The sequence below is a fragment of the Leptosomus discolor genome, chromosome 8 (assembly GCF_034619465.1).
Source record: "Leptosomus discolor isolate bLepDis1 chromosome 8, bLepDis1.hap2, whole genome shotgun sequence".
In the NCBI taxonomy this organism is placed as follows: domain Eukaryota; kingdom Metazoa; phylum Chordata; class Aves; order Leptosomiformes; family Leptosomidae; genus Leptosomus; species Leptosomus discolor.
This window is the reverse complement of record NC_141398.1, coordinates 18,646,386-18,664,485: the sequence shown is the minus strand read 5'-3', so window position 1 is coordinate 18,664,485 and position 18,100 is coordinate 18,646,386. Positions and strand designations below refer to the sequence as shown.

Below are 18,100 nucleotides of genomic sequence, written 5' to 3'. Positions count from 1 at the left end.
ATACTTTACTAGAAGGCAACAATCAAAATGAAGGTGATTTAGCTGCCTCTTTACAGGTTCAATACAAGGTAATTTATGCTTCACATCTCTCACTATTTCACCAAGAGCAACTTTTGACCGCAAAGAAGAAAAAGTCCCTGGGAAGAAGTCAGCCTGAAATTAGTCACGGTTCCTTTTTATTTCAGAGCAAACGTTTGCCAATGCAGGAAGTTTTGATCAGCCCCCTTAAGCAGGGGAGATGGTCAGCAAAATAACCACCAACATTCCCAAATAGCTTTATTTTCCTACAGCTATGACATTTCTCCAATTAAAAGACATGATTAGTAATCTCATCTGAACACAACAAGATGATTACCTAGAGATAAGGTTCAACAAATCTCTTGAGATCAGTACAGCCTCTCACACACATCCTCTGCAGTACTCCTGCCAGATCAGAGGCTAGAGCAAGGGCAATAACCACGAACCTGTTTATGTGCTGGGGCCCTTACGGAGCCAAGACTGCGTCGGTGACATCCTGGAACAACTGAACTGCTCTTTCCACAGAAACCCAAATAATACATTTCTACTGTAAGTGGAAGGAATTTGAGGAAGAGTGGTATAGAAAAAGGTAATCTTAAGGTTAAAAAAACATGTTAACAGTAACTTTGTCTTGAGTTATGTCCTCAAGATTGTACTTCGCAGTACAAAATTAAGGAATTCTATGTAAGTTCCTTTCCTGTTTGTTGCTCTTCCCTTCAGGGAATAAAGAAGCATTAGATCTATCTAGGGCAGGACCTATTAACAGATTTTTCTCTCTGATTTGAGCACATTATCCCTGTAAAGCAAACATCTGAGCAGCATGGTACATAAAAAGCAGCCTACCTCCCTGTTCCTTTCAAGGGTCAGTTCTATTTAAGACCTCACGCATTTGTAATCCCAAATCTTCTGCACCAGGTACCCATTATATCCCTCCCATTCTTCTGACTAGGCTTGTCCTTCTCATGGTCTGCTTTAAAACAAAGAAAACCTTCCTTTTGGCCTTGAAATCAGTAGTTGCTTCAGGGAAACACTACATTTCCTGTCAAATGGCCTGTGAAAATTCAGGCTCCCTTGCATCTATTAATCTGCCTGTGTACATCAGTAGAACTGTTAGTTCTGTTTCAGTGTTACTATAAGAGAAACAGCAACTTTTGTAGCAGTTAGGTAGCGCAGCAATTTCCACGTCCTGATTCTGTCAGTTAACTTCTCCTTCCCCAATTTTCTCTTCCATCCTTCATCATCTTAGGTATGCTCCTGCCTGCCCCTAGGCCAAGTATGGCTGCCTTCTCTGAAGACTACATCTCACACCAGTGCCAAACTTTAATATATTTGGGCAGAACCAAGATAAGGACAACAGAGCTTATTTTCCAGAGCTCTACTTCAACTACCACATGCTCAACAATTCACACAGAAGTCTTGCCTCACTGGTTAAAATTGCTCAACTGGTCCCCAGCGCGAGCAACTGTTTTGCTCCTTTCTCCCTCCCTTTCCCTGCGATATCAACACCACAACAGAAACATGAATTTTTACTTTGATCCTGGCCTTATTCTCAAGTTTTCTTCAAAAGGAATGGATGCTTGGATGAGAAAAGTGCCACTTAAATGGAATTAATTCATTCTTTGTTTTAATGTGGATGGTAACACTACCCTTCTGCTGTGTGCTGTTCAAAAGCTAAGTGAACCAATCTCCTACAAGAGGACTTGGAAATCAATGAATATTGAAGTTTTAAATATAACTCTAACATTTCCAGATGTTTGTCGTTTTTGACATATGGCTCCACTATGTAGATACGGGATTATTTTGTCTCTGATAATTAGCTATTTTTTCAGTCACCTTTCAATAAGGAATCCATTTCATTACATTAAGAGATTTACCTTACTATGGAAACAGTTATTTCACATATTCAGCCAATTTCTGTCTCACAAAACAAGAGGAACATGGCTTTTACACAGCAACATAATTCTTTCCTACCATGAAGAGAGTCACCCCTTCATGTCCATTTGGGTCCTTCCTCAGAGGTTACATGACAGCTCAGTTCAGAAAGCTTAACGCAGCAACTTTACCACTTGTGTGCTTAATACAGTCCACACAGCTGGTAAAAAAAAAATAGTGTAGTAACTTAAGTAACTTATCAATATGTATTTCCAGTTAAGTCCTTCAGTGTCATCTACTTTTCCATGGGTGTTCTGCAAGTGAAACCTAGACTATTATGCTGGGGAAAGCTTCCCTCACCTGAGCACACTTTGTCTTTCAGATCTTAATTACATATAAGCTTACAAAAAGGTAATTTAGCACTTGGTTCCTTTCTGCTCCTTGATATTTGACAATTTTTACATCTTGCTTCATTTAGTTTTTAATAGTAGGGGAGAACGTGATGCTCAAGTGACAAATCGAACCCTAAGAAATTTAACAGTAGAGTGTACTTGGGTAGTTTGTCAAAAAAAAAAAGCCTCCAAGAAAAGTACTTAATTTGTGTTTGAAGAGATGCTTTCCTCAACATGTCTAAGTAATAAAGCAGCTTACACATCCACCTTGCTTAATATCATATAGTGAATTAATGCATTTCTACTCCCAAAATAGCTGTTGTAACACAGTAATCCAGTGCAGTCTGTCAAAACCAATGTCACCTACTGTCATCCACTAAAGCATTTAATGAAAACTTTACATAAATGCAAAACAATGACTTAAGCCAGGACCAGCCTTGATTGAAGCTGCCACAAAAAGCACTCAAAAACTAGGTAATGTATCTGTCCTAGTTTGGCTGGGACAGAAGCACAGCCCATGCCAGACAGGCTGTCAGCAGTTTCAGGTCAGCCAGGGCAGCTGACCTGAGTGAGCTACAGGTGTAGCCCATCCCATCATGTCACAGGCATTATAAAGGGAGAGGTTGGCTGAGGAAGGGGAGCTCCTGTGGAGTTCCTCCTGGTCCTTCCCTGGCTTCTCTCTGCTCCTGAGGAGTTCCTCCTGGTCCTTCCCTGGCTTCTCCCTGCTCCTGAGGAACTGCTGCATATTCATTCAGATGAGTATAACTCTGTACACCCGTGTTGGTGCTGTTTCATTAAACCTGTTTTGGTTTTGACATGTAGGTCTTCTCTCCTTTTCCTGATTCCCCTCCCTGGCTGGTGAGTGGTCATTGGGTGATAGAGCAACTGTTATAGTTCAGCCCCAGATACAGGCTAAACATAGACAGCAGCATTAAGGCTGCCTGAGCAACCCTTATTTGTCAGTGTAGCACACATGCCGTAACCCTCAAAGCATGCAGTGCTTTTCCATAGGACCCCCCACTTATCTCTGTACACATAATGGAGCTCCTGTGGAGATGAACGCTGATGCCTAGTGATTGAGCTTATTGTCTGTTGGACCTCTGTCTTATTTATTGAGGAAAAGGAACAAAAGAAGGAATTGCACAAGAGAGGACAATTAAGACAGTAAAAAGCCCCTCTGGAAAAAGATAGCTATCCTTCCCCTAACACTCCTCTCTCCTATGGTTAGGCAAGTCTCATTAAACTAGGAGAGCCCAAACCAGCCACTTTTGTACCCCACCTCTGAAGCTTTGTAGCTAGAACAGTAGCCAGAACACAAAGTATTAGCAAAGGAGGCAAGTGGAGCAAGACTCCTAACCCAAGTACTGAAAACACTCCACAAAGAAACAAAGCCTAGAATACTATGTTGTCTGCTCAAGACCACAAAAAACCCACTTCTATTCTCTATTGTATCAACACATACAAAAGCTGCAGCATATGCACAGAAGGGAACCAAGCCCAGACAACTTAAAGACTGCCCATTAAGTGCTCTGCCTCAGTATCAAGGTTTATCCATCCTTACCCTCCCACACTCAAATACAGGGCTCTGCCACTTCCCTTTCACTGCCTAGAGGCCATCTAGAGCATTATGGAGACCAGCACCTTCTTGCTCTTTGAACCCACACTTACTGCCTCAGCAGACATGAACTGCAAGTCAGGTCCTGCTCAGATTGTACATCATGAACTTGCCTACAAGCAGAAACATCACAAAGTAGCTGCCCAGCTAACCAATTGGTCTTTCAAAAGGTTTTTATAATTTTAACTTTGTAACAGTGAAGTAACACATGGGGGACAGCAACATGGTCAAATCCCACTTCAAAAGCATATTCTAGAAAAATGAGGTTTTAAAAATAGTAGTTTTCAGGCTTTGCTATAACAATATATTCCATAAATATGAAGTTTAAATTGGCCTGTTGGTCTATACCCATGACTGCAGATAGTCAAGTAATTTTTCTACAAACTGTTCATTGCTTTAACAGATAAATTGCTGCTTGGAACAAATACTATTTTAGTAATCAAAGATACCAAATTTGTTCAAAACAACCTTGCAAAAACATTCTCAAGCTCCTCTGGAAAACCAAACAAAAAGCAAACAAGGGCACAACTATTTATACATCTGCCAAGCAAAGATTCTACAGCAGACAATATAGTCAGAAAAGGGAAGATATTAAACCTAAAAACTAACCATCTCATCTTGGGGGGTAGAAGGGAAGACAGTTACTGCTTGAAGTTAATCTAATCAATGCTACCATTTTAACCCATAATTTCCTATTACATTTCCTATATTTGTAAATACATATATTTTAACAGTAACATTCATTTTTCTGATAAAGTCAAAGCATTAACTAGATGTATTTCTCTTCTCCAATGCACAGCTTAGAATTAGGCATAGCATCATCCATCTTCACGGGCAGCCGGCAAGCACTAAACCACAGGGATTCACTTGCACTGCACCTGCTTCATTGGACTGGAAAAGGCCAGTTTTTAGTTACTAGTATTGTGTGGGTTGCCCCCAGCTCCCCCAAAACCATATAATGTTGCTCCAGGGAGAAAGAAAGAAAATTTCCTTATCTTTATTTTGATGGCACTATCGTCATCATTGAAGGACAGTAATCTAGAACATTCTCACATATGAAGGTTTTTTCCAAAATTCTCTTCTATTACACAGATTTTAAACACACCGACAAGCTTATTTTTTTCTTTACCACAAAGGAAAGCTGATAGCTTCCAAACTGGGGTTTGTGGCAGGACGGAAGGCAAACCTTTTTGGACAGCCAAACATCAATTCTTAAATGTTCAAGTTATCACCACTTTTTATATATGGGTCAGACAAAGGCAAATTTACTGCTTCTTGAAGAAGCTTGGGGGAAGAAATTAATCCTCTTTTTTTAACCTCATAGATACTGGTTCTAACAGCTACTGGATTAAAACTTCTGTTCAGTAGAGTCAGGAGACACCATTTCCACAGAAAAGCTCTTCAAAACAAAACAAAAATAAACCAAAGAAACCTAACCTACAATCCACTTTTCCAGGGTTAAACTGTGCTACAACAATAATCATCAAGAGACTATCAGACTTCTCAGTGCTGTCTAAGACACTGAAAATTCACCTCAAAAGGCTTGACAAAGTCTTCAGGTGAAGCTGTCCACTATAAAGCTTAATGCAAAAATATCCAGAAAGGGTTACGCTACTCAGCTATGTAAGCCACAAAAGTTTAAATTTAGATTTATATTTACTTCTTCAATTCCCACCCAGAGTTCAACTCAGTAAACTGATCTATTTTTAGCTTTTGACTCTTTTGGACATTTCCTTCCTTCAACTGTGTAAATGCGTCACAGCTTCTCAAATGTTTCCCTTTGGCTAGGGAAGGATGCATCTGATTCCAAGCTTAAAAAAAAGTTAACACACACCAAGTGGTTATTGTTGGCTGAATTGTACCCTTGTTCTGAGTTAAGGACAGGCAAATTTCACTTCAGTCCTTGCATTGCGCTACAAAAGATACTGGTCTTTCTGCACTGACAGGTGACAGCATGTCATGGCTATCCTCTGCAAGGATCACCACTAGCCAAACCATATTTTATCACTTTCTTATAAACAGGCTTGAATTGGCTCTGCTGCCTTGATAATTCAATAGACAAGCAGTAGAATTTTCCCATAATGGGAACAGAAACCAAGTTTAGGTTTGTAACATTCTGCTCAGCCACCAAGGCAAGAAATTCAGTCAAGTGATCCTCCTGTCCTGGTTTGGCTGGGACAGAATCCCAGCCCAGCTGTGCCAGGCAGGCTGTCAGCAGTTTCAGGTCAGCCAGGGCAGCTGACCTGAGTGAGCTACAGGTGTAGCCCATCCCATCGTGGCATGGGCATTATAAAGGGGAAAGGTTTGCTGAGGAAGGGGAGCTCCTGTGGGGTTCCTGCTGAGGTTCCTCCTGCTTCTCCCTGCGCCAGTTGATTGTGATGACTGGATACTCATTTGGCTGAGTATAACTCTGGATATCTCTGTAGCATTGGTGGTATCTCATTAAAAACTGCTTTCACTTCCACCCACGGGTCTGCTCTCCTTTTTTCCAATTCTCCTCCCTGGCTGGTATGGGGTTGTCAGGCGATAGTGACTGTTATAGTTTAGCCCTGGGTATAGGCTAAACATAGACATCTTGTTTTCCTTCCAAAAAGCCTTCCACTACATTTGGAGAACCTGATATCTTAATTTTTACTTATTTAATATAAAACATTAACAAGCCAATCAAGTTACTAGATAAGCTATTATGGCTGACCTCACCTTTCCTTCTGAAAAGGTGCCACTGTCCTAATAAATTTTAGTTTGGCTTGCCTTTGTTGTCTTTACAGAAGCCTGGCTCGCATAATTCCCTGTCAGTTAAGCAATGCACAGCACCAATTTCCTCTTTTTTCCTCTTTGAACTTTGCAAACCATAGCAAGTTCAAGCCTAGCAGCTGTCCTTAACTGCAGAAAACAAGTACTTGAGGCAAACAAAGTGTGACTTTAAGGGGTGCAAAGCAAGAGCATAAGCTACTGCTGTAACTGTCGCACTTCCACTCTTTTAGGATCAACCTAATGTGCAATATGCTAACTAACATCAACAAATAAATAGATGAAGACAGGGATAAACACTTACAGATTAAAGCTTTATTTTTTTAAAAATAAAAATCATGGCTCTTCAGTTTCTTTAGCAGAGGAATCATATCCTATTTTATTTCCCTATAGTAACAGACAGAAGGATGCCTCTAAAGACGGCGTTTGACATCCTCAAAGTCTGATCTTCACCACACTATGTACTATCAGCTTTTGCACAGAATAGGACAATCCAGTCAACTTATATTTCAATTCACCTTGATTTGCTGACAGCTTTCTACCTTTTTTTCTGTGCCTCCACCTGCAGATATCGAATTTCCAGAAGAATTATGAAAGGCCAAGACATTTCAACTTTAGCCTACATTTTTTAGAAGAGGATGGAGCATTTTCATGACCTCAGAAAATGACAGCATTTTTACACCCAATACTGCATAACCCAGCATCTCCGAAAGTTACTGGCATGATAAACATTCGTAAAGTGTAGGACTTAGTACCTTAATGCTGGTAGAAAAAAAGTATATCCAATAGTGTACACACAACCAGGTCTACACAATGGGTACAGGAAAGCCCATTGTGTAGCCTAAAAGGTTAGCCAAGTAATATTTAGAATTTAAATACCCCATTTATTCTAACTCACTTCTTGGGATGTTCTTGTATTCTCCTGCTGTTTTTGATGTATCCTTCCTTTATTATCTGGCCCAAGTTTTAAGAAACATCACCTCATTTCATCCCATCATTTAACATCTGAAAACAAGCAGTCTCTAAGACTTCAACGTTCGAGCCCTTTGTTTTTTCAAGAGATCTCAGCAATAACATTTTTCATTGTTTAATGGCCTCAAAGTTATTTACCAGCTACGTGACCATCACACAAAGCTTAGTGAAAAGCCTTTGACCAAATGTCTTGACAAAGTATCTTATAAGGCTGCAAGTTTCACTGATGCACAAAAATGCAAGACTTCAGTATAAAATCTTAAGTTTTTTAATTTTAATTCACTGTTTTATGCAAGAAGTGAGGTATGGACTACATAAAAACAAGGAGGTGCTTAAGATGTCCTTGTAAGCCCTACTGGCTGCCGTACACTTCCCTGTTCATTTTTAGCACTTATGAAATCTCACTTTGCTATGACCCCAGATCCTCAGCCTCTAATTGCTAAACAGTTACGTATGAAGCTAACCGCAAAAATCACTACTGATTGTTTACACAGTCTGCAGACGCCTCACAGATAACTATTACTGCTCATACACGTGCTAAGACTACAAGGAAACATGAGTAATTAAGCTCTGGTTCTAGTGTCTAAGCATTTAGTTTCACAGATGACTAGAACACATTGGGATTACTCACAATAGCCCCATTCAGTGCCTGCCGCCCAGAATACTTTCTCCAAGTTTTTCTTAAAGATTCATCATGCAAACTCAGTTTTCAAGCTACACAGAATATGCAGTTTGACAGTGTATACATGCACACATATATCCCCATGCACTCTGGTAAAACAAACCTTCCTGAATCTTAGCTTCATGTTCTGATGCTCTTACACAAGCCACTAACATTAGTCTCTTACAGACTTGTAGGAACTATCTGAGCACCCTGTTGAAATACCATAATACAAAACATACCTAACAAAACAAACTACTGGCATATTTTGAGTGCTGGAAGCCTACACTTTTCTTTTTATCATTTACATTTTGCTTCCTCATCATCTTAGGCCCTAAGAGACAAAGAATTTTCCCCTCTCCCTGTAAAGGTTCCTTTTTCCTCTTAAGAAAAAAACCCACCATAATTAGAGAACAGTAATACTGATTTGAGTTATTCAGTAAGGTCCAGGTATAAAACATCACATTCAGAGCATCAGCAAGATGCACAGTTCAGCACTGCTCAGTAGGAAATCCTGTTACATATTTGCAGTGGTTTTTATTAATCAGTGTTACTGCCACTTATGCATGGCGATAACAGACAGAGGAGATGAAATAAATTTGGCTAAATGATTTGAGAAGACTCCACTCAACAACCCTGGAAAACACCCCTATTTTTTAAACAAATGCACAATGACAACTAGGCTATCTCCTCCTACTCTGTGCAGCCACAAGAGGCTAGGATCAACAGCTCCAGTTTCAGATGAGTTAAAGCAGCTATTCGGCAAAGCCACTGGGAAGGGCCTTGTATCTTTAAAGCAGAGTCTTGTCACTCACACTGCTGAAACTTTGTGGACACAGCTCATTTATGACCCTCCTCTTTGTATATCAATATAACAACCCACTCTAGAAGCTGAAAATCGGATGCTTTAATGTACTGTAGTGTCTACTGCTAAAAGCACTTGAGTTGTTCCTTGTCATTTCAATTCCTCCTCCTCACTACTGGGTAAGTGATCTGTTTTCTCAAAACAGCAGTATCCTTCCTGAAGGAATATGACTCAGCTTTGCAGATCATCAGTATTACTTCACCAGGAGTCTACTTTTTGATTTCGCTGCACCAAGAAAAATGTTAAGTTAAACAAAGATCCTTCTCCAAATCAAGAAAATTTCTTTAAGAGAACCAAGTAGATGCAACCATTTTAGTCACTAGATTTAAAACAGCCTGCTATGACCTTCAATATTTTTTTATTTTATCCAGTAGCCTTTTTTTTTTAAGATTAGACTTGATTCTCACCAACATCAAGCAGAAAAATTAGTTTCCTTTGTTCTCATTAAAATCATTATCCACTTTCAGAAGAATATCCCTCAACTATCAGTGCATTTCCAAAGTTTCAATGTGTCTTTCCTATTTTAACACTTTTGCTGACAAAAAAAGAGCTATTTCAGTGATCTCATCTCCTTCTTCAAGCTGCAGACCAAAATCACAGTGCAGCTTCACCCTACTAATAAACTGACCTAACAGTCTGTATCAAAATACGGTCATTTGTTGACACAAGAATTTTTTTTTTCAATTTTTAATTGAAAAACAGTAGAGCAACATTAGTATTTTCTCTTTATATTCTGGTAGGGAAAGTCTTTCCAGTCTTTGTTCAGATTTTATTTACCTAGATGGTCATTTTACATGGAAAAGCTTTTGGGAAGCTACATGATATTCCTGGTTGAAATTTCATACCTGTTTCTGCTACATTGCTGTGGGACACATTTAATTGAAGAGAAACCACTTCTTTAAGATTTACTACCCACCTTGTCTGCACAGTGACCAAGCTCCGCAATTAATGAAAGCCTCAGCTGCACCAAGTCTCCTCCTACCTCTGTCTGCTCCTTTCTAAGCACACCAGCACTTCACACCAGCTCAAACATACTCCTCTCAAGAATAGGCCTGGCTTTTCTCTGACTCCCATTTACCTTCCACTCCAAATGTGCATTTAGTTTATCAACTATCAGCTATCACAGATGTTACAAGTAATTCTCTGTCCCCTCTTAAAAATGTTCATGACTTCTGCCTCTGACTCTTTCAAACACACCCTGACCCCTAACTTTATCCTTTGCTATCCCCAGAGAAGTTCGGCTGTTCCACGCTAAGCCAAGCTGCACAACAGCTGCCGCATTTCACACTGAAGCATTCTGCCCTCGTCTTCAGTGTTCCAAGAAATGTGAATCCAACAACTTCTCCATTGTAACTTCATTGTTTCTATAGTTATTTTTGTTCTGTATGCTGCACATCAGGAACTATCAAGTTATGACATTTCTCTATGGTGTTTTTCAAAACATCATTCCCCACCCTTACCCATCTTATTAAAACAGATGCTGCTCGAACTGGATCCAAAACTCCACAAGGGGACTCACTTCTTTTTCGTACCGAGTGAACCAGCACTCATGACAGCAATACTGCTGCAACCTGATCACTGACTAAAGCAACCCAAAGAACAAAGCAACATATTCTTGAAAAGCCAACACAACACCTTCCTTTTTTTCTTGTGTTTATTTTTTAATACAAATGCTGTTGCCATGCTAAACTGCATGACAGAATGGCCAACTTGTTTCATACATTACATTCTCTGTATGCTCACCACTTCTTAAAACCGTCAAACACACCTCAGCTCCTGACAGCCACAGGGCCAAGAATCAATACCCGCAGAGGACAGCATGGAGATATAATGTGGGGAACCACCAGTACTGCCTGACAACACTTCGCTTTTGGCTTCGCTACTAGACTATTTTTGTTAGACTTTTGTCACTACCCTGTAGCTACTCCAACTGCCACACCAAGTAAGCCACAACCACAGCTCTGACTACCTTCTCTATAAGCTACTACACATCAGCAGGAGATGGATGAACCTTCTTAGAAAGGCACTTTCTTAACTTTACAGTGTTCTGCTTCATGGATTTAAGCTGAAAACTGGGCTTGTTTTTCACGTTTGGTGCCTAATATGAAAGCTATTTTACCCATGATCTAAAAGCTTGCATTTTTTTTTACTAGCAGTATTCATGAAAAAAAAAAATTTGTTGCCTTTTAATAGTATGCTTGCTTTTTCTTGTCAATGTAATCTTTCCCCTGCCACTTTCTTTTCTTCCCCTCTTCTCTACTACAGCAGCATTTTCAACGTTGTCTACTACAGGCAGTTAACTTTCCCAGCCACTGTCACACAGGACACTAATGTAAAGCAAGCAAGGCAACAGTATATAAAACAATATGATTAGGAGGAAGTAAAACATAGGTCCTCCCTATAACCTGAATAAATCTTTTGGGTTTTATCTTTACAGTATTATTTGTTAAGTGATATTCATGAAAACTAAGCAAACCACATGATCATTATTTAAGAGGAAAAAAATCAATCATCTTTTCATGACACCCATTAATTCTTCCTATATGGTCTCAGCTACTCAAGCAATTATCAGCCTAGGCTGCTACAGGCAGACTTGGTTGAACTTAGACTGATCCAAGTCTCAAGTCACTAGTACTTGCACAAGTCTTCAACTACATGTCTGTAATCACAATAGATTTCAGCATCCCATTTTCCTAAAAATACTCTCATGGACATTCTGGTACCTACATATATCTCAAAACAAAGTTTTAAATTCTCTTATCGTTAAGCTTACTCTTTCCTGCTTGTGTACGTACTTCTTAGTGTAAGTGTACGATGCCAAAACCAGGTGCTTTTCAAAGCTGTTCTGGCTACCAGCCTATTCCCCGACTTTACCTCAGGACAGGTGGCACACTGCATTCTCTACTTGGGACACCCTTCTCCTCCAGGCCCATGTTCATCTTATATACTTACTCCTCCTGAGAAAGGGCTGCTGCCACCTGCATAGATTCATTTTTAGCTGGAAAATCCTCCACTTTTTTGTTTTCCCAGATGAAGTGATGAAGTAGATTAACAGTTGTATTCAGATTTGACCTGGCAAAGCTTAGGTAGTTATTCACCCTAGTGACAAGACTTCCAGGGCCTCTTGTTTTTCAAACATTTCTGTCTCTCCAAAATGTCCCTGCCCCTTGCTCAGTATGTAAATTGTGCTCCTTCTGGAAACGTGGAAAGTGTTCTCATAAACAGGTGGTGACAACACGGATCTCCTCAACTGGTTTGAAGACTGCATCATTCATCCATACAAGAATGAAGCTACTGCACAGTTTGCAGAAGCCACTCACACTAAATGTATCTTACAGGAAATAACTACATTACATCCCTTTCATCACAAAACTGTGAAGATTTATCAATTGATAAACCCCTTGATAACTTGGTTGGGCTTTTTTTCCACTAAGAGTAATCAGAGCCATTTATAAAGGCACTTGCTATACTATCTAGCCAGGAGCTGACTGAAGTGCTTATAAGCCTTTTTCTCTGCATTCTTTGGTGTACACAAATTTCTCCGTCATCCCAGAAAGGTGAGTTTAATTACAGAACGATCAATATCTCTCTTAGTTAGACAAAAAAAGTTTTGTTCTTTATGCTCAAAACCAAAATTCATGAACTTCAACTAGTAAAAATTCTTTGGTTTGGAAGGCACTGTTATAATAGCATGATTTAAACTTAACAGACAATCCTCATTCTTGCATCTTAAAGATGTCAGTTGACAGTCCCCTTCCCAAAGCATTGAGGACTCAAAGCTGCATAGATGAAGATTCAAGCAATGACAACACAAAAGAACAATACTCAAACAAAATCGTTGTATGGTTACTGCCCTGTAAGCCATGACTTGATGGCAGTCCCTCAAATTCAACTTTGCTCATGCCATTTTCAGACCTTAGGAATACAGAGGATTTTAAGTTGAAACAGAATGCATTTTGAAAAGTTTTATCTTAATACCTTTTCAAACAGAATAGATTTTGTATCTTTAACACATGCATTAACACCCTTTTACCCACCCATCTGAACTCTGGGTTTTCATACAGTAATAGTCTGGTTTTCCATAATTTCAAAACATAACCCTTCTCTCAGTTTACAGTCATCTGTAATCTCCAATTTACATAAAGCACAGAAAGGCATTTCCTACAACCACTGTATTTTCTCCATCAAAATGTAGTCATTTTGCTTGGCACTCCACTCTACTGCTTAGCAGTTTTACTCTTAATCCTGTCACAAAGAAGGTGACAGATCTAACAAGGTGTTCTTGTCTTTTCAACTCCAAATAATGGGATTTAGATACCAAATAGATAACAAAGTAAGCTGCCTCAATTTCTTCCAATTCCAATAATGGGATTCCTGATTTAAATTCAAGACACACAATCTTTATGTTTTCATACTACTACCTCACTTCCAGTTCAGCGGCTTTCTTCACATTTCAATTGCAACTTATTTCCACAACAACTCAGAATTTACATTTACATAACCAAAGTGAAAACTGGAAACATACACATTTCAAGTGATGTGAACCCAGCTGCTGTTCAATATTCTAACAAAACATCTTCCAAATAATGAAACTCCATTCTTTAGGCTACTTGAATTCTAATTCAGGCTTACTGTTACAAAAAGACAGGAGGAGAGCCAATAACCCCACTGGCAGCTCAACTAAACAATTTAACTAACCTAAGATTAGAACTGATTGTTTAGGGAGGGTTTGTTGTTGTTGTTTTTCCCTCCTGGAAAACACTGTAACTTTTTTGCTCATTTTCTCTTTTAAGTAATAGCTACAGCTTTGCTGACATTCTCTGCAAGTGACAGGAAAAAGGAAACACTTGTCATTGTAAATACTGTAAAAAGTATTTTGTCTGCTCCCACACACACCAAAGTTTTTTGCTTGTTCATTGATTGCTGTGTCCATTGTGTTTCACCGAAAAAAACCTGTGCCTCCTAGTCAAACAAAGGGAAGCACTAGTGATCTCTTAATAGACCCTTTCCTTATAAAAGAGTGGATCATGTACAGAGGCAGAGTTTGAAGAGCTCTTCCCAGTACCAAACACCCACAAGAGAACATTTTCCAGCATATGTCACAGCCCAGCCTGAAACAGATAACCTCCACATGTAAATACGGAAATACAAATGCCAGTTGTTAAATATGCTCTGAGAGTTTTTCGATAAGCATTTGACATGTCCTTCTACTGCTTTAAGATTTTTGGCTGCTGCAAGACTAAGCTCAGTGCAACTTCGCCATTATCAGTATCAGAAATCACTGCTGCACCACTTATGAGCTTATCAACTCTGTGTCATCCCTCCACCCACACTTAAGTGTGAAAGTTGACTATTAATACAGCTGGCAGGGTCTTCCAAAACTGCAAGATTACTACACATGTACCCGTTTGTAACTGCAGTAGGCAGGCTGTAAGTCTACTGTTGTAATCTGTCATTTTGCTTTCAACAGAATTTTTTTCCTGAGAAAGACAAAGCTCAGTCCTTCCATGACAAAACCCAACAAGGCCAGCACCTCGACTCAACAAGGAGTTTCGGATCCATTGCTGTCACGTGAAACAGGTTGCTGAAGGAGCATCAGGCCCTTCAGAGGGCTCGCAGCCCCCTGTTCGGACCGTCTGTCCAAGCAAACGCAGCTCTGAACCCTGCTTCAGGGATGCCTGCTACAAATCATACCTCCTCGTTACATCAAACACATTCACAGCAAGCACCGACCGCAAGCAGCACCGATTACGCTGTTTCCCACTTCCCTCCCGGACCCTCCTTAAAATCCCAGTTAACACCGCTTTTATTATTATTACTACTACTGCCATCATTATTATTTTTATTTTTTACACACGAAATCGGCAATCCCCCTCATCTTCCCGGCGGTGAGTCTGCATTTTCCCTGCTGGCCGCTCCTTTTTAGGCATCCAAACGGAGCAAGTGCCCAGCCCTGCCGCCCCGCCCGGGAGCGATGGCCGGGGGTGCCCGGTGGGGCGCGGAGCCGCCGGCGGAGCGGAGCAGAGGGGAGGAGCCGCCGCCGCTCGGAGGAGGGCAGCCGGCACCGGAGGGAGGCTCAGCCGCCGCCGCCCAGGCTGCCGGCACGGCTCCGTCCCCGCCGCCGGCGGTTCCTGCGGCCCGGGCATCCCTGCCCTCCCCTCCCCTCCGTCCCCGCCGCCATTCCCCGTGGGGTAACGTCTCGGTGGCGGGGACAGCCGCCCTCCCCGCCCGGCTGAGTGCCGAGAGTAAACACCGAGGGAGCCGGCGGCCTCCATGTTTTTTATCCCGGCAGCCTGTCAACAGGCTCCCCCCCTTCCCCTCCCGAGCCTCCGCACCGAGCCTGGCTTCCCAGCCCGGCAGCGCCCGAGAGCCGCTGCTGCCCCGCCTCAGCCGAGGCAGGGACACCCCTTAACGTGGGCTTCGCTTTTTGTATTTTCCTTTCCCTTCCCTCTACGCACCCCCGCTTTCGATGCTGCCCCCTCCCACCCTTGCCCTCGGCCGCCACCCAGCAGCACGGCACCGGCGGAGCGCGACCGGAGGCGCGTTGCCTTTTATAGCGGTGTCGTCCCTGCCTGCCTCCCGGGGGGGCCCGGTCAGCGCGGCCCGCTCCCCGCAGCCCTGCGCCGCGCCATCCCCTGCCCCCGCTCACACTCCCCGCCCCTCCACACCGAGGCTGCCCGCACCCACGGCGGGTCCTCCGCCCGCGTCCTCCCGCGCAGTCCCCAGCGGGACTTTTTCGGGGGGAAGGGGTCCGCTCGGCGCCAGGTGGTGCCGCCCGGCCCCGGTAACACGCCCGTTATCGGGGCGGCATCGGAGGCAGAGTCGCACCTGTCACAGGCGACACCGCCTCGGGGCAGCAGCCAGCCCCCGCCCCGGCCGGGCCGCCCGCCGCACCCGTTTTCACGCCTCTTTTCTGCCGGCAAAGGTGGCGTCCCGCCCGCAAGTTGCTGAGCCCCAGACGAAGCCCCGCTGACCCCCGGCACGGTTCGAGGGGGCTCGGCTTTCTTCCCCGCTGCCGCCCGGCCAGGCCGCCCCTGCGCGGGCCGGGCCCCGCACCGCCGCCTCCCCGAGGAAGCGCGGCGGCGCCCCGCACGGACGGGCACTGCCGAGGCGGCCCCGCCGGCGAGGACAGGGCGAGCCTTCCCTGAGGCCACCTGACAAAGCCGGCTGCCCTCGCCCCCTCTCCCAGCGCCGGGAGGAAGACCTTGCTCGCCGCCACCTCCAGCCGCGGCCTCGCCGCTGCTCCTTCCCCCCCGCCCCCGGGACGGGGTCGCACTCACCGGATCGGAAGAACGCCGCGATGTCCGCCGAGTCCTTGGCCGCCTCCTCGGCCCCTTCCCCCGCGCCGCTGCCGGCCGTGGTGGCGGCGGAGGTGGCGGTAGCGGCGCTGCTCATGGCTGCTGCGTGTGGCTGCGGCTCCTCCAGGCGAGACCCACCGCCAACCCCACCGCCGGTCCCGGCTTCACCTCCGGGCGGGAGCGGCCGTCAGGGCGGCAGCCGGAGCGGGCGAGCGATGCGGGGCGGCGGCGGGCGGCCACAGCGAGCGCAGGGACATGAAGGTATGTGCGGAATGGCAGCTCCGGGAGCGCCCACCCCCCGCAGCCACCTAGGAGGCGGCGTGTGCATGCAGGGAGTCAGGGCGGGCGGGCGGGCGGCAGCCGGAGCGCAGACAATCGCAGGAGGAGGAGGAGGAGGAGGAGGAGGAGGGCGACGACGACGACGGCATGGGAAGGGCCAGCGGTCCGCGCAGCCAGCAGCCGATGGGCGGAGAAACCAGGAACGTTTCCAGCCTGATTTTTTTTTTCCTCTTTTTCTTTTTTTTTTTTTTTTTTTTTTTTTGAGGAAGCGAGGAGCGAGCCGGAGAAGCAGCAGCTGCGCTAGCCGCCGTGGTGCCGGTGGCCGCAGCAACCGTCGTCCTCCATCTTGGCTGGGAGGCGGAGGAGGAGGAGGGTGGGAAGGGGGAGTCGGGAAAGGAAGCGAGTCCCCGCCCGAGGAACAAGGGCGGCGGAGCGATGGGGGGGGGAGCTCGGGAGTCTCCGGCTGCGTCCGGCACCGGTCGGGACGGGGCGGGACGGTGCAGGACGTCAGCGCTCCCGCCGAGCCCGCCGCCCATTGGCTGGGGCGCGGCCGCCGGGGGAGCCCGCCGGGTGGGGCGGGGGCGGGGCGGGGCTCCCTGGCGGCTGTTGCCCGGCGGCTGCCGGGGGCGCGGTCGCGGCCCGGCGGGGGGATTGCGGGTTGGTTTGGGGGGGTTGTAGCCGCTTCCGCGTGACTGCCGCCCTCGCACGCAGCTGCTGTAGGCGGCCCCGCTGCCAGCTCGCCGGTGCGCGGAGGTCGAGCCGGCGGCCCTAAAAATCTCAGTCAACCCGTTCGTCCCGCGGGGGGGGGGGGGGGGGGGGGGGGCGGGGGGCGCGGGGGCCGCGGCGGGAGGTGGCAGGTGGCGCGTGGCCGGCGCCTGCTGCGGTCCCGCTCCGGGGGGTGCTCGGTAGGAGCTGCGCGGCCCCTGGCTTCGCAGCGGGGGGCACGCACCGTCCGAGGGGAAAAAGGGTGCGCGGGCGTTTCAGCAAGGGGCCTGCAAAAGGCATCGGGACGGCCCGTCGCATGGCCGCCGGCGTGGCGGCTGGCTTCTCCGCAGTGAGCGCCGAGACGCTTCGGAATGGTCTGTGTTACGGACCGGTGCCGTTACCGCAACATAAGCAAACGGCTCGTGACGGAAAGTGCGATGGGGTGCCCGGTTATACGGTGCGTCACCCCACAGTCGTGCTCCTCGTGTCAAACTGCCAGGATAAGGCGGTGGGTGTGCGGGTCGGGTTGAAGAGAGAGTGGCAAAGTAGGCAGTTCAGCAGTTGCGTGAGTTGAGAAACCTGCGTAACACATCTCAAATGCATAAATTGATAAAGCTGCGTAACACATCTCAAATGCTTGTGGTAAACGGTCAGAGACGTTGCTTATTAGTG

The 18,100-nt window shown here is 45.2% G+C and overlaps 1 protein-coding gene across 1 annotated transcript in view; it reads right to left on the bottom strand.

The window, feature by feature from the left end:
• Positions 1-16,541, bottom strand: part of TRIO (trio Rho guanine nucleotide exchange factor) — a 247,376-nt gene extending 230,835 nt beyond the window's left edge. The window contains exon 1 of the mRNA XM_086468999.1: positions 16,427-16,541. Within this exon, the coding sequence (XP_086325125.1) occupies positions 16,427-16,541 (115 nt within the window). The remainder of the gene's footprint in view (positions 1-16,426) is intronic.
• Positions 16,542-18,100: the final 1,559 nt, after the last annotated feature.